At 42.4% G+C, this 17,715-nt stretch overlaps 1 protein-coding gene across 16 annotated transcripts in view; it reads right to left on the reverse strand.

Moving 5' to 3' along the window:
- DMD (dystrophin) overlaps positions 1-17,715 on the reverse strand; it is a 2,398,628-nt gene that overhangs the window by 138,895 nt on the left and 2,242,018 nt on the right. For 14 of the 16 annotated variants that reach the window (XM_055081921.1, XM_055081920.1, XM_028482834.2 and 11 more), the window contains one exon: positions 5,166-5,227. In XM_055081921.1, the coding sequence (XP_054937896.1) occupies positions 5,166-5,227 (62 nt within the window). Of the gene's footprint in view, positions 1-5,165; positions 5,228-10,922; positions 11,008-17,715 lie in introns of those variants that run through there. The other 2 variants (XM_024116642.3, XM_024116643.3) reach the window with 2 other exon arrangements.

Below are 17,715 nucleotides of genomic sequence, written 5' to 3' on the forward strand. Positions count from 1 at the left end.
GGGCCCAGCCGCTCCGCGGCACGTGGGATCCTCCCGGACCGGGGCACGAGCCCGTGTCCCCTGCATCGGCAGGCGGACTCTCAACCACTGCGCCACCAGGGAAGCCCAAGAGAGACTAAGAAATACTTTTTAAAAGTATTTTTAAGCAGCACATATTATATGGGTGTGGGGGGGAATGGGTTTTTTTTAATGTTAAAATTTCAGTGATGAACTTAAGAATCTAGACGTAAATTGTGAGAAAATGAGAGGCTTTTTATCATATAACGGCACTCCATATAAATCAATAGTATATTAGTATTTCAAAATAAATTCCAGAGCACATTACTATCTAACATCTACTGAGTTTTAAAATGCCTTCTGGTGCCTTAAAGAGCTTTACGTTTTAAATCACCAAGATAAGCGTTTGGAACAACAGTTTGCCATTCCATTTGTAAAGATGCTAACAGAAATCTGAAATTCACCTCAGGAATGGAACATATTATTACTTCTAGGAAATGAGGAAGAATATGCCTTCTCAACAGCAAATAGATGGCCCAGCAGGTATATTTCCAGAGAGCCTCCCTACTTGATATCAGCCTGTCTCACTTGGCCTGTAAGACAGGGAGGGACGGCAGGATCTTCTCCCTGTTGCTTGTTTGCCAAGAATGTGCATTTTTAAAAATAGGAATGATTAAATTTTTAGAAATCCATTTGTCTGCAGAATCAGCCAAAGGTACTTCTTGAAAATTATGATCACAGCAAGTTTTGGAAACAACCTGCCCCACCCCCGCCCAAAGCAAGAGAAAAACAAAATTCTTCAACACTTTGGTCCAATACCCTCATTCTAAGGATAAGGATAATAAGGCCACGTAAAAAAAGATATGGGAAATTTTTTTTATATACCACTCACCCCACCACATTGGGGGTAGTCAGAGAAAAATGCTGAAAGAAAACTGTTTTCGAGTTGTTCTTATTGATTTCTTCTCTGTGCGAACAAGACAGTGCTTTTGCCAAACCGTTAACGTTGCGTAAAAAATTTTCTGGAGACCTTCCAATGCTCCAATTCCTAATGACTGTCAGGTCATGTCTGTGAATGTTTAAATTATTTCTTTACTATGCCTTGTTCTGTGTTTGTGTGGGAGCCCAACACTTTTTTCCTTCATAACCTGGAATTTTTTGAGTGGGTACACAGCCTAACTACATGGGGAAAACACAATATTTTTAACGTTTGATGAAAGCTCACTCAAAAAAGCCATTATAGATCTGTTGAGAATAACCTGAAATGAATTCTTTTACATTTTTTAAATAAAAAATTTAGTGGTAAAGAAGACAAGGCTAACTTTTTTTAAGTCAGCTTTTTGTGAATGGACGTATTTAGAGACTAATGACGCATGAGATGATCTCCTTGTGTTTAAATTTACCTGATAAAGTTTATGGGAATCAGGACTTAAGCATAAATTTTTTATATGCATACGTATGTGTGATGCATGTGTGTGTGTGGCTATTGCTGCTTTTCTGTCATAGGTTCTCATTGGTTGATGAATTAGAGCTGTAGGGACACTAAGGAATGGGATAAGGGGTACTGATGAAGAAACTTTTTTGCTAAATATCTAATTGTAAATAATATAAACTCATTGTAGAAAGTCGGGAAAGGAAGAAAGAAAATCACCTAGAATTCTACTAAGTAGAGATCTCTAAGATTAACATTTCGAGTAATACCATAGCCTTCCATCAGTTAATGCCCAAGTCCTACTTTTTCAGTCCTTACCAAATGACTCTGGCTTATAGTACTGTGGTGTTTGGACCAAGGGTCAGGGGCAGATCACGTGAACGCGTTTGGGGGCAAGGCAGAAAACAGAGTGTGTCAAATAGGCTGGTTGGGGGTTTTGGCAAATTAGAGAATGGAAATCCCCTCAGAGGTGGGCATATTTAGGAATGTGTAACATTTCCTGCATGCTGTGAGCCACTGTAGCTTCTACAGTAGAGTTATGTCTGGAGTTGGCGGTATGGTGGGGATTAGCAACTTCTTGATATTTTCAACATGTCACCACAGACAAGAGGTTCAGGTTCTGTTAGGAGAGGGCCCGAGGTATGGTCTAACACCGTGACCACACCAGACCAGTTTTGCTTTCATGATACCTTTCACGAACTAAGTGTAGTTGAAGGCTTCCAACCATCTCATCCAGTTCAAAATAGCAACTTGGACCTAAAGGGATACCTCGTGAGGAAAAACATATGCCAATATATAAAGATGAAAAAGAAACTAAAGACTTCTTTTCAGTATGTTATGCTTATGGTTCAACTTCGAAACACTGTAATTTGGGAGTGGGAAGGGCACTAGTGGCACCTAATCCTGTAGGTTATCTCAGGGATATAGACACACAACAAACCACTAAATCAATCATTCCACGTGTGCCTGGCAACGGGGAAAGGAAGCGTGTCCACTGTTCAGGAATCCACCATACTATTTCTAGAAATGTAATGGTTTGTTCCAGAAATACCATTCAAATAACTGTCTATCCATAGGTAAAACCGTCAATCTGTACCTATTTGTAGCAGGTGCGTGGTAATCTACATGGACATACTTTGCTAAGTTAATAATATCAATGAGATAAGTGCAAACACTAACAGAAGATCTGGGGTAGATCCCAGTGTAGAGCCATACATACGGCTGTGTATCCCTGACAAAGGGTTTCTCTGCGCCTGACTTCACTGCCCTGTGAAAGAAGGCTGTTGATGACATCTACCAGGCACGATGGTTGCTCACAAACATTTCCATGCGCAGCACACACAGTACGCTCTCAATAAATGGAAGATGTTATGTCATGTGTCACCATTTGAATAAAAGTTAGCCCAAGTAATATGTGATTATAACGAAAATATTGGAAATATAAGTTTTGAAAGCTGAAAATCAAATTTCAACACCTAGTTGATTTCCAAGATGTTTGTTGCCAGGATAACAAAAACCAAAACTTCAAAGGGGCAGTGGGGGCGGAGAGCGGCTGGTGGTGGTGGAATTGACCACATATTAATGATGGCAGCATTTTAATCTATACAACTGATCTCAATTAAGTCGATTTCATCAAAGAAAAAGTCTGTTAACAAATGAGCTCTAAATTTCCCTGCAACTGTAAAATTCCATTATCTTCCAAAGTCGGGTGATTTGCCCAAGGTTACAAATCATGCCAGATTACCAGCTTTGAGTTTACCACCGCATTTGACCTACTGAGAAAACTTTAGAAATATGACGATAAAAAGCATATTTAATTCCTATTGAAGGTGCAAACACCTCTTCACTGAGAGTTCATAATTAGCTTTTTATCAACCATGTTTGTGATTTCTCATTACAGAGTAATTAAAAGTAAGCTGGTAGAGAACACAATGCAATGAAATGGAAAGATGGCCATGGTCCATTACCTTTAGGTGAATAAAAGCTGATTATAAAACAACACGACCCAACTTTTGTAAAAATGTATGTATAGAAAGAAATTTTTGAGGATACCTACTAGATTGTTAAACGTTAGTTAACTAAGAGGTGGGTTATAGATGACTTCTTTTTTGTTAACTTGTCTATGTTTTTTAAACTTTAAAAAATATGAACAAGTATTGATTCTATAATAATTATAATTTTCAAATAAAATACTAGAACTAGAGATCACTGCGATTAGAGTAGAAAAAAATTATAAGTAGGCTGAGCCTATGTACACCAGAGGTTATAAGCAGGAGGCCCAGTTTCAATGAGCTCTTTATTGAAAGATTTCTAGTTTGTCTTGAAAAATCCAAAGTCTTGAGAGCACTGGGCTAGGACGACCAGCTCCTCTAGCACAGCCACTGCCCACTTCAGATGAAGTCTCATTCTCTCACTTGCCAAGATATAAGCATTCAAGCTTTCCACCTGTGGTCTAAACAGTGCGGCATAAAAGCCGGAAACATTCTGCAGGGGCTGAAAATGTAGCACTTGAAGATGAGCTGATCCTGATTTTCCGTAAGTTTTTAAAAGGGAGTGTGTGTACATATGTGCCTGTACACACACACACACTCTTACTGCTAGACTGAGCTGACATAATATTACTTGAAATGTATTGGTATCTCTGGCTAGTAGAATTATAAGTGACTTTGCTTTTTCACGCTTTGCATTTTTTCAGATTTCTAGAAGGAACTTCTATCATTTATAATAATGTTGCGTTAGTTTCAGGTATACAGCAAAGTGATTCAGTTACACATATACATGTATCTATTCTTGTTCAAATTCTTTTCCCATTTAGGTTATTACAGAATACTGAGCAGAGTTCCCTGTGCTATACAGTAGGTCCTTATTGGAAAGAGTTTAGGGAAAAATCTGGGGGGGCTAATATCTCCTACTCCATGCCTTAACGTCTCTATAGCTGCAATTCATTAACCAATGGGAACCTACAAGAGAAAGGCAGCAGCAGCTACACACAGATCCATGGACACACATACACACACATCCAAAATTTATGTTTGAGCACCCGGATTCCCATGGGCTTAGCCACATAACTTAAAACCCAAAGAGTTTTCACCTCACGCATTTCAGTCTTTAAATATGTCCATTCGCAAAAAGGGACTTAAAAAATGTTTAGTAGTAGAGACAGCATGACGATTTTTAAATTAAAACAACAACTAGTTACAATGTGAAGTAATTCATTTCAGGTTATTCCCGAGGGATCGAAAATGGTAATAGAGTGGACTCTCATCGAGCACGCATGCTGATGACCAGACAGGCTTGGGAATTAGCAGCACTGAGTGACTGCAGGAAATTCCTTTACACGGCATTCGTGGCTTGGCAAAAGTGCCTTCTTGGTTTCACAAGGAAGAAATCAATAAGAATAACTTGAAACCCTTTTCTTTCTTTGGGGGGAAAGCATAGCCTTCAATTGCAAGTATTTTTTCCATCCTTTTAGGCAAAAAAGAAAACTAGCAAGACCTTTTGGCCCTCTCAGATAGACTGAATTTTCGGGAATCATTGCAACCCTCAAACTTATTTTGAAGCAACCTCGGAAAAAAAGAAAGTTGACTGTCAATTCTGAATAGAAAGGTGTCGCTGTTTTCACCCCTTAAACAATCTAGCGATGTATTTAGACAACAAATGGCTTGCACGCTACCAACTACTTTATCCTACGAGTCATTTGTCATTTCACCTGGAGGAAACATGGCCATGTCCTTACCTAAAGACTGGTAGAGTTCTGTCATTTTGGGATGGTCCCAGCAAGTTGTTTGGGTCTCGTGGCTAAAACATAAAATACAAAGAGAGACTTTAGAATTTAGAATGAGTAGTAGAGAAAAGGAGACAAGAAAAAAAAAAAAAAAGCACAGTATGCCTTTGGCTCATTTGGCTTCATTACTTCACAGGCCTTCCATCTTGCGGCGACGAATGTTTATTTTACAAGGAGAGAGACCCCAACCTTTGCTCTCAACAGGAAAAGCAATATGATCATTATTTGGTAACCAGCATTGGTTTCTTTTTTGTACCCACAAGTCAGATGCACTTCTGTTATAAGAAAATGACCTTGTTAGGTCATAATCAAAAATCAGGATTTCTTCAGCTGTCCAGTTCAGAACATACAGAAAGGACACTGACAAGTGTTATTCAACTCTGTCAAAGAGATACTGACATTAGTTTAATAAATAAATCGCCTCAGTTCTCATTTGCTTTCACTGTCCCAGACACTTTTCCATTACTTTCTTCTCCGTGCCCAGATCTCATCTCTATGATGACTGTATTTCACTTCGGCTTAAGGTTCATCCATTGCCTGACTCAGAGATAGCATCTTCCCTCTTACCATTACTTTTAGAATGTCTTTTTAACTCGGCACTCTATATACCACCACACCTTTTCCTATGTTTACTTGGGCCTGAATGAAGCATTCACAGTTCTCTTCCATTTCTTGAAGTTTAGCTAAGTGTGTTTGCTGGCTATCAGCTCCTGCCACAGCAAGAACAAAACACCTTTGTTCCGCATTCGATTCCGTGAATAAACCTGGGAGAGATAACTACATATACTTTTCCTTACTTTGGCCCATCTACATAAATCACCATAGCATCGTATTTCCAGTTTTTGGGGATTACTTGACTGGGCTTTGATGCAGTAAAATGCAGCCCTGAACAATATTTCAGTACTCATAAGCAGAGCCTATTCATTATCTTTGAGGGAAAGGTGGGAGTGGAGAGAGGAGAAATAGCTTAAATGTGGACACTTCAAGGGGAGCAGAAAGCACAGCGGCTGCACACAGAGAGAGGAGCTTAGGGAGGCCAACAATGTCAAGTGTAGGTGTTAAATCTTAGGACTGGATTCTGGCTCTGTGGCCTACTAGCTGTGAAATTTGGGGCCAGCCCGCTTACCCGGGAGCGTTAAAGGATGAGCTGATATAGGACGAGCTGATATAGACTGATACCTTCTGGTGCTCAATATGTGGTCATTTCTGTTATTATGTGGCCCCCAAATTACTGCCCACTAAAAGCAAAGCTTTCATTAGTTGATTATAATATAGATGAGGATCCAACTGTGGTTAAGTCAGCCACACACCTAAGACCCTTCATAGAGGGCAAAAGTAACACTCGATGTGTATTACCTCTGTTTTCAAGAAAATAACCAAAGAGGGAAACATTTATTGTGGTTTGATAAATAGAACACAATCACAAATGACAAAAAACATGTGGAAATTCCCCAAAGGGTGCAACTTCAGAGACCATCCCTCTGATATTTACCATTCAGCAATTGAATGGTGAAGGCTGGTGAAAGAAATTTACAAGACAGTGTTCATTGGGGAAGGGCTGTTTCAGTCTCTTCCAAACCTGTTTGTTTCTGTTTGACTTTTCCACAGAGACACTTGGCGGCTGAGGAGTAAGTCAGTCGAGGGAATGTACCAGAGTAGAATCCAAATCTTACAGAGCAAGACAAGCAAAAGATACAGTCCATGCTTTAGGGGGTTTCTGAAAGCCCCATGTCCACATTGGTTTATGATCTGGAGAAGGGGTGGGAGAGACTGGTACTTTATATGCACAGCACAAGGAGGCTGCAGCTTGCTGCTTCATGGAAAAAGTGTTGCTTATTCTCGGGTGTTTTTTTTAGCTCCGAAAGAGGTTGTGTACCAATTCCATACACAAGTGTCCAGCAAGGAAAGGTTACCTTCTATTGAGACCACCCTGCATTTAGACCTCTGCCATTTCCAAAGGCCATCATATGTGAGCACCAGCGAGGGAGGAAGGGAGAAAAGGGGGAAAGCACATGAGTCCACATGTACAGGCTCTTACCACACTACGTAATAATAACGTCCCATCTCTACCACATGTGGGAGGATTGTAGCATCTTCAGTCGATGGGCAGAAAAACGTCTGTCTGAGCTGGCAAACCTAACCTGACAGAGACAACCAGTCTGAAAAGCCACCGTCTGTAATGGACTTCAAATCGGAGGAACACGGGCAAGAAATAACTTGTACCAAACGCAATTCCAAAGGAAAAGAGAAACTTGCCTACGAGTGACAGGAGAATCCCACATAGACTGAATGGGAGCTTCATGTAGCTCCCTCCCTCCAAAAAAGATTTCATGACTGTTGATACACCTACACTTCCACTTTTTTAAGGAATTTATTCCAGTGGTTAAAAATTACGAAAGGGATTTTAGAAATTATTATTTAATCCATCTGTCCATAGCTAAATTGAAATGTCCTTTACTGGAGGAAGGAAGAAATTCTAAGCCCCTAACTTCTGCACTCCATTCATGTGCTAACACATACCAGTTAGTCCTTTCTAGGTATTCATTCTTTCTCCCAATTAGTTGTGATTCTGGGGTATGTGAATAACCTAGATAAACGAACTCAAACAAATCCAAAAGCTAACCTTTTACCTTCCTCCCCTCCAACACGCAAGCCTTTTATTTTTAAGCAATGCAAAGTAACTAGAAAACCAGATTTCTATTTCACCTTTGCCGAGTTAGTTTCACTTCCATTACAACCGGCAGTAAGTGAAAGAAGTGAGCACAAGTGGAAAGAAAAGAATAAAGGGTGTGACTAATCCTCCAAACTAGAAAAATAATCTTTTAATCATTTAATGCTAAAAACAATTGGCAACAGAGCTGAAATGACTCTACCTTTGGGGGTAACTATATGATGAACCGAATAGTCACTTCACTGTATGTGGGTATTTTCAATCTGTGATGAATCCAAAGCCCTGGTGGGACATTATTTAACCTCCTAAACAGATAGGAAATGAGTATGAACAGGATGAAATGGTAAACACGAATTTGCATAACTCCTATCTATAGTCTACCTTATAGAACAAACCAACTTTTGGTCTGTGATCAATACAGGTTTTACAGCTGTATTTCTGACTCTGCCTATCTTCAAAAACAGGAGAGGATTCTCAGTAGCTCCACGAGAAGCACTTCAGGTTCACCTGGAATACACAGACAATACAGAAAAATATGCTGTGCTGGGGAGCTGGTGTGGAAGGGTGGGTGGTACCGTTTTTTTGGTTACTGTCTCTTTTCCGCACGTCACTTTTCACATCGGAAATGCACTGCCCATACACCACAGCCAACCAGAATGGCAATTCCAGACCCTGTTCACAGGTTAATGGTTACATCTTTGTTCAGTCTTCCTGAAAACAATGATGTTCAACATAGATCAAAATTCTACATATGCATTAACACAGAAACCAGCCTCATAAATAATCCTTAAAACGCCCTTTAAATCTTTTAAAAAACGTTATTGATTTTGGCCCTGATGGTTCCAAAACCTGGCATCAGATATGCCTCTCTGAACAGCCTTCAAAGTCTGATTTCCCCTCCTTTTTTTAAAAAAAATGTGTATAAGCTACAATAATCTCTCCTTCCCCTTTTATTTTCAGCTGTGATAAGAACTGGAAACAAATTAAAATACAAAATCACTGGATATGACAAAAGACCCCGGCAACACCTACTTGTCAATAATAAGAAATTAAAGCATTACTCCACTGAGCACAGGGCTGACCTAATTTCCTACCACACAATTTAAATTTTCTCTCACCTTCTTTAGTTTCAAGTAGTGTGCAAGGTTATTCTAACCACCTCAGAGCTGTTCCTGCTGTCAGTGCTGGAATATCAGACTTATTGGAACTGCTTTTTTAGTTTCTTTAAAAACAAATATTAAACACTTATAAAAAGTAACAAATTTCTACTGCTCTCCCCGGGAAAATGGCAGTTGCCTAATTAAAATAAGATTTCTTCTGCCACCACTGTTATTCGGTACTGAAAATATTCCAAACAGTTGCCTTTTAAAAAAAATATCTTTCCACTACTTCCCAGGGAGGAAACTAATCGCTATGCAGTGATATAAAAAGGTAACATTCTCTTGCGATTTGCAGAGGATTAGAGTTTGGCTTCATATATAATCTGAAGCCCATTGATCCACACACACAAAATCATTTCCCTTTAATCTGGGGATCAGACTCTCTTTCTAGAGAAACCTTGGCATTTGCATGGTGAATGTTGAACTTGGCTTGCATGGCTGGAATACTGGCAGGGTGGGAATGGGAAAATATATTTAAAAGTTTCTGCTATTGTGGGTAGGGGGTGAGGAGTGTCGGTCTAAGCGTCAGAAATCCTATTCTAGTCCCCATTTCTTGTTACCTGGAATTGGTAACATTTTACTCTGTTTGGCTCAAGGCAGGGCAAAGATGATTGCCTCGGTGACTGTTCCAGCTGTTACTTGTCCTCCGTTCTGTTTGCTTTCCAGGGCTTAACTCCCACCCACCCTCAACTTTGGCCAAAGCAATTTCACTTCAGGGTCGTGTCCAATCCAAGATCAAACAATGAGGACTGAAACCAATTCTACGGTGGTCAAGGGTCAGAAACCTTTCATATACCCATGTTGTTTCATTTGCTCCTCTGCTTCTCCAAGAGCAACCGTATCCTCCAAGGAGGGGATTTGGGACAAGGAAATAAAACATCTAGGCAAAAAAGAAAAGGGTGATGGAGGGGGGTGACAAGGAGAGGAGACAGGGGTAAAGAAGCAGAGAGACCAAGAAGAGCTTGTTGGCCACAAATGTTTATTTCACTTAAAAACTTCGGTTCGTCACTTATTAAACTGGATGAATTTTTTTCATGTTAAAGTATTTTATAATTAATAATATGTCTCCCTCAGGCAACGAAACCCCTTCAATTCAAGCTTCAAACTTAACTCCAAATTTAACGGAGATAAACAGTGTCCTGCCCTTTTCAGTGCCATGATCGGATCGGGAATGACAAACTTTGCTTAAAGACAAGCACAAACACCTGGAGCAAAGCGAGAGAAGGGCACCCAGAAATGACTCCACACTCAACCCCAGAGGGCAAAGAAAAAAAAAACACCCTCAATCCTCTATGTCAAATCCTTGACTTCTGGGCTTCAATTGCTTTTCCTTTCTCTCCCGATTTCTGCAAGTTTTGGGGCATGGGACGAACACAGTAGAAAATGCAACGAGGGAAACGTCAGTTGGAATCCTCGGAAGAAATCAGGCAGAAAGTTGACCTTTTGGCACTTGCAGCGCAATGGAAGGTAGAGCCTGGCGCGCCCCTTCCTTCTGCGAGGTCGCGCGACGATTTAGGAACAGCCTGTCTGGCTCACGTCCACACAGACAGCCCGGAAAGGAGCAAAAAGCTCCCGCGGCCCCAATCCCCGCGTGGGGAACACTCTGTCCCCTCCGGGTACGGCGAGACATCAGCCTTTTCTCTCCGAGCCCGCCCCAAAGCCGGGGGAAGCGTCTCCCAGTGAGCCAGGCGCCGGAGGGAAGCCCCGGGGGCGCACCTGCTGCGGCGCCGCGGAGACCCGCGGGGGAGGTGCCCCTGCGCCCGGACACCGGGGGTCCAGCCGCCGCGCGGTTCCAAGTTTTGGCCGCCTCGGCTCGCACCCTGCTCGCGCCACAAGTGCACTGATTGCGGCGATCCGAGGGCGCCGCGTTGCACTTACCCTTTGAGCTGTTCCCTCATGGCTGCAAGGGCTCCGCGGCCGGGGGAGGGCGCGAGCGGAGGAGTGAGCTTCCCAGAGCCGCCGGGCTCCCCGAAAGTCGAGCGCCGCCGCCGCCGCCGCCGCCCAGGCTCGCAGCTGAAAGCACTGCGGAGGAGCCAGCGCGGGTTAGCGGGCGGGGCGCGCGGGAGGGGGCGCTGCGGGCAGACGGGGCGGCGCTGGGCCGGGCTCCGCCCCCACCTAGCGCCCTGGGAACCCGGACTCGCCGAGACCCGGCAGTCGGGGCTTTCAACACGGAAAGGAAAGAGAAAAGAGAAAGAAAGAAAGACGGAGGAGATTTAAGGTAGTGCCGGGAACCTGGAAGCCGCACACCGCCCTGCCAGCACCCCCTTAAAACCGCCAGCAGGACTACTTGTTGCCTAAATAAATGACCTAGGTGCAAATGACCTCATCGCAGATAATTAAGTGTGTGGGTCAAGAGTTTTCTTTTTAGAGAATGAAAGAGAAAAAAAAATTTCACAAGCATAATTCTTCCCTTCCCGCCGCCCCCCCCCCCAATTGAAGATTAAATTGGTGGAGATGTAAGGACATGACATTCAGGTTCCGCTCATCCTGGGCTAAATGGGCTTTTAAGGAAGCATTTGTCTGTGTATTTGTGATATAGCAGTGGTTCTCATCGTGTAGTCCTGGGACCAGCAGTAGCAGCATCGCCTGGGAACTTCTTAGAAATGAAAATTTCCCAGGGCCCCCAGCCCAGAGAGAGCTACTGAATCAGAAACTTCGAGCACACTGAAGTTTGAGAACCAGTGGTATAGACTCTTTAAATAAAAACCACCACCAATGGTGTGGCACGGTGTGGTCTTTTAGTATTCTTTAGAGAAATCTAAAAGGAAACCATTTCCAATGGAACGTTCCATTGGAAAAGTTACAGGGCCTGGTAGTTCAAATATTTCTAATTGTAGAGTTTGCAATATGACGACACAGATTAAGTATGCAAAATTCTCACAGGCTTGGAAATATTCTGAAGAGAAGAAAGCCTTCATTAGCACAAAAATTTTTCTCAGCCTTCACATAATATCTTCGATTAGAGTCCAAAGGGTATTTTCAGATAAACTCCCTTAGTGGTTTCATTGTCCCCTTTTGTCCGTTTATTTTGTTGGCCTGCTTTTTCTTTTCATCTTCTTTCAACCATTTCCTTTTCACTCTCTGTTCTGGTTGATTTGTTCTACTTCAGTTTACAGTTTAAAAAGTGTTCCCCTTTATCTTTTAAAATATCCTCTTTTTTTTTTCCTCAACATTTCCCCCAGCCCCGGAGAATGTTCGAGCTGAAAGGACTCTAGACATCAATCTCCCTTTACCGTCTGCTACAGCGCGACAAAAGAGGCAAAAATAAAGTGCAGGAACCAAAGGGAAAGGGAGTGCCAAGTTTCTTCATTACCCTTGACAAACCAAATACAAATGTAAATGTTATCACGGAAGACACGTGCATGCAGATCTGATTGGTGTTGCTATTTTAAAGCAAATAGGGCACCTCTGGCATTCTGCCTGCTAAACTGAGACCTTACTGCTATCTTTCAGTCATTTTGAGCCAGTGAGTTGTGGACGCGGCTGCTCTTAAGGTCTGGGGGGCAGGGGGGGCACGCTAGAACTGGCTTTGGGTGAGGCTGTCCCTTGGTCTTACTGGAGATTCTACATCTGCCCCTATCTTTGACTGGGGGAGGAGGATTAGTGTTCTGTGATAAGGAAGTGGTGGCCTTTGCACTTAATCAGTGACAATCTCTGTGTCATTCAGTGATGTAATCCCTAATCTCTGTGTCAATGTATCAAGCACATCCCTTAAATACTGTTTATGTCTATTCCAATGAAAAGACACAAACCTCCCAGCATGGGCATTTGTAAATATTAGAAATCAATCAACCAAAGGTTTGTAACACCTATGTGATAGGATACATTGTCTTTCTCTGTTTTTTTTTTCTTCTGTCTGTCTGTTTGTTTTACACTTTTAAATTACCTGCTCAAGATTCAGGAGTTCTGATATGTTTCTCTAAAATATAAATGCTCAAATCTATTTTCTCAGTGTCCAGCTAGAAAACTACTCGGAACAATTTATTGAAAAAAAAATGGAAAATTAGAAATCACTATTCAATTTTTTTCTTAAATTTGACAGATGGCAATCCTCAAAAATACATCTTTAAGTTCTTTTTTAGACTGGAGTTACAGGCACTTGAAGGCTTGTTCCCAAATCTTGATGTTGTTTTAGAAATTAAATACAGAAAGTATTATTAAGAAATGACATGGGCAGGGCTTCCCTGGTGGTGCAGTGGTTAAGAATCCGCCTGCCGATGCAGGGGACACGGGTTCGGCCCTGGTCCGGGAAGACCCCACATGCCGCGGAGCAACTAAGCCCGTGAGCCACAACTACTGAGCCTGTGCTCTAGAGCCCATGAGCCACAGCCACCGAGCCTGCGTGCCACACCTACTGAAGCCTGTGCGCCTAGAGCCTGTGCTCTGCAACAAGAGAAGCCACCGCAATGAAGCCCGCGCACCGCAACGAAGAGTAGCCCCCGCTCGCCGCAACTAGAGAAAGCCCGTGCACAGCAACAAAGACCCAACACAGCCAAAAAGTAAAAAAATAAATTAATTAAAAAAAAAAAAGTAATGACATGTGCCTCACTGCGACTGCTTTGTTGTTAATTTCACTTAGCTTATGAATATTGTTTTATTAGGGAAAGACATTAAGAACATAATTTATATATCCTCATTTCATATATGAATTATAGAGTGATGCCATGTATGATAATACATTAATTGCCTACTTGTAGTAGCTCTCCTCTTCCTCCTTATTATTATTATTGTTTTGATGTAAACCACAGATATGACAGCAGCATAAAAAAACTTAAGTTGAAATCCTGCTTTTAAAACCTACCATGAGCTACTTGTCCTCAATACCATGGCTAGAATGTGGCAGTCCAAGGATTGGAACTAGGGAGCCTGGCTTCAAGGCCCGTGCTGTTAGCCACTCTGTCATGCTGCCATCCAGAGAAGTGGCTTCTTTTACTCTGGGGGGAAGATCTGTATTTTTCTTGTGTGCTCATAAGTGATCTCACTGCTGGCTGACAGCAGAGGAGAATCAATTTGCTAGAAACAGAGGTAAGGAAGGAATGAGATAAGATAAGGTCTAGGAAGGCAACCTAGTAAATTTTTCCATACACCAAACTCCAGTTTTTAAACCACTTAAATGTTGTAGGTACTTAGAAAAATGAGGACCTCTCTGACCTAAGGGACTGTGCTGGGCATTTCCCCATTCTTCCTTCCAGCTCTATCCTCTGCCCTTTTCCACTCTGCTGTGTGGCCCACGATGTTGGACCTCTGTGGATGGCCATCAATCAGGCTCTCTTGCCCACTGGCTTCCTTTCACTTTCAGCCAATGGGAGGTAGTGATGAAAGGCCTGTAGCAGGAGATGAAAGGACAGGAGGAGAGAGATGTTGGGGTATTTATTCCCCAAGCTCCCTCCTGTTGGTCTTGAGCCTGGCAGTGGCCGAGTTTCTTTACCCCCGGCCACGAGTCTTGTGGGACAGTCATTTCTATAACAGCAGCTTGCTCCAGGTTCCTTAAACCGTTCCTTCCCCTTGCCCTTGTTATTTCTCCTACACGGCTCGGATTTTAGTAAACAGCCTTTTTCATAACACTCTCTTCAAGGACCACTTTTGAATGTACCGTTTCTCCCAGGACCCAGACCAAACAGGGACCCACCCAGTCAAAGCCACCCTCTGGGTCACTTGATTGGCTGCTGAGTAGGGACCACTGATGGGAGAGAAAGTTAACTCCACCTGTTAGAGCTGAAAAGATTAGGCTCACTCACTGGAGAGCTACTTCTAGAAGCCCCCTCTGTAGGCCCAAAAGGAGTTTCTGGCCCATTGGGGGTAATGGCAAGTCAGTAATTATGAACGGTGGTAACAGCAGGAGTGAAGGTAAAATAGGCAAGAAACAGCTTATTCTTTCTAAGAGCTTCAGTGCTCTCCTTGATCTTTGAGAGAGAATGTCCAGATAGAGATTAGAGAGGTGGGCAAATTCAGAAGGACCTGGTGTGATGACCCAGAGTTTGATCTGTATCCTGAAAGGTATGGGTGAGCTTTTTAAAGAAGGAATTTAAGCAGCAGTGTGGCTCTGTCAGATTTGTCTTTCAGAAAAATCACTTGGGCAATGGTGTGGGGCTGGATCAGAAGAGTGTGCAGTAAGGATACCAGATACAGGGTGACTGCAGTGTGATGAGGATCTGAACAATGGCAGTGGGAGAGAGACGGGGGAAAAATACAATAATGTTAAAACTACAGGAGTCTTGACTGATTGGAGGTAAGAATGAACGAGAGGGAAGACCTAGGGCAATGGTCCTCAAGCCTGGCCACCACTGGAATCACCTGGGGAGCGTTAAAAAAAATTCGGACGCCTGGGTTTCACCAGCCTGAGATTTCGATTTAACTGGCCTTGGGCCGTGGGATTTTTAAGGCTCCCCAGGTGATTCTAAAAGGCAGGCAAGGTTAAGGATTACTGCTGTAGGCTGACTCTCAAGAGTGGATGAGTAACACTCACCAAGCCAGGACTTTCAGGAGGAGGGGACAGGTTTAGGCAGAAGAGGGTCAGGGAGAGATGATCAATTCAGTCTTGAGCCTGCTGACTTGGAGGTGGCAGCGTGATGTGAAAGGCAGTTGGACATCTGAGTCTGGAACTCAGAGGGAAGATGTCTGGATTGGAGCTATCAATATGAACTGTCAGTATTTGGAGGGTGTGGGTTTGGATGATCCCGTTTAGTGGACGGTGTGAAGGGTCAAGGACGGAGGCCGGGCTGCTCCTATCTTCCACAAACCCATCCTTTTCCTTTTCGGCTGCTCGCGGTTTCAATGTTAGCCTGATTTTACCAGGGTAAAATGAGGGGCAGAAAGGGAAAGGAAAAGACGGGGAATGGTCTGCAGTGGGCACTTGCCTGGGGATGGCCCTGAGGGACTTCACCACCCCCTAGGGTCCAGCTGCCCTCTGGCTCCAAGAGACTCTATCTGAACTGCTTTTCGTTCTATAACTAATCTTAAGTATAACCTGCATCATTTAATAAAAATCCATTTGGAGTATAGGTATTGCTTCAATTAAGCACAGCACATAGTTTATGGCAAAGTTTCAACATTTGGGTATCCAGTAAACGCATAAGGATTCCATGTTTCTCTTTGCATAGTACAAGTATTAGCCAGGAACAGTGAATCGGATGTCTAACAAATGCGTACAGTGATGGTGAGTCATTGTCAGGACAGATACCATGGTGTACTAATTAAAATATGTATAACAATCCCTTTAGGTCAATCTGAAACCAGCATCTTCTGGATATAAGCATATCCAGTCAGTTCGCATTAACTAGTAAATGAAGAGGCCTCTACATTCAGACACAGAGCACGTCACACACACACACACACACACACACACACACACACACACACGCTTATTTTTCCATCTAAACCAGAGATTTCACCAAACAGGTTCCAGGGAAAGCCAAGCTTCACGGAGCCACCTATATCAAAGCGAACATCTGAAAAGATGTGAAGTTTAGCATCTTCACTAAAATAAAGCCACACTTCTTTAACCTCACAGGCCCGGCGGTTGCTCCGCGTTACCTATTAGCCTGCCAGCTACAGTGCTGTACGCCGGGTATACGGAGCACACCACCTCCCGCTAAACATGGATATTGGTTACGGTGGTTCAAGCAGATCTGACTACGGCATTCGTGGTCCACCTTAACAACAGCCCAAAGCTGTAACTATTGGTCTGCCTTTCCCAAATGGTGGTGCCAAATAACAGGAATTTCAAAACTAGGCAGAAATTCTGACACTCTGCATAATCTGCCTTCCTCCCCAGCTACAAATAAGGCTTTGTATTCCGTTAGACTCACAGCAGGTGAAAACCCCAATTAGTGCATTCATTCTGGGGCCTCTTTCTACCTTCCTCCCACACACCACAGTGAAAAAAAAAAAAAAAAAAAAAAAGGAAGTCTCAGCCTTTTCTCAAATCACAACTACATTAACCCTTGGATCTGCCCAATCAAGCCATGTACCACATGAAGAGTTTTCATAGGAAAGTGGCAGGCTGTTGAAAGATGTGTACCTTTCTTGACTTCATAATGGGGGTTACAGAAAATTCTATTTCTCCAGATTTTACTGTTTTCTCCAAGTCCATAAATACTCTCAGATTTTCTGATCAATCTAGAAATTAGTTTTCTTTTTACCTGAATACTCACAAAGCCAATATCATCTAAAGAATGATTAATGGACAGTCTGCTACAAGAGAGGATTATTTTTAAGTTATGTTCTTATTTCGGTGTATTCGAGGAGAGAGAAAATACTAAATTTTAGTTTAAACACTATGTTATGGCCTTAGGAAGCGCACAAACTCTACATTTCATACTTTGTAAATATTTATTTGTCAAAGGAAATTCATCATTGGACTAGGATAGTGATTTGGTTTGAACGTTCAAAAAAAAGCAAGACAGCTTTAGTTCCTAGAGTGATTTACTTTTACTGTGTCAACTGCTTCTCTGGAAATAATTCACAACCCAGCTTTATTTATGAGCCTATGATTAAAAAAGAGCAGCTTTGTCTTTTTTAATTGTTTTAGTCCTGTCACTTTTCTTGAAACAAGCCGTAGGACTTATTATCCACAAGAAAATACTGAACATACATCAAATAGTAACACAGCTTTTAGAGGTAGTCATCTGTTACTGTCAGAGGTTCATTTCATTTTGAGGCTTTTTAATTA

The sequence above is a fragment of the Physeter macrocephalus genome, chromosome 21 (genome assembly GCF_002837175.3).
Source record: "Physeter macrocephalus isolate SW-GA chromosome 21, ASM283717v5, whole genome shotgun sequence".
NCBI lineage: Eukaryota > Metazoa > Chordata > Mammalia > Artiodactyla > Physeteridae > Physeter > Physeter macrocephalus.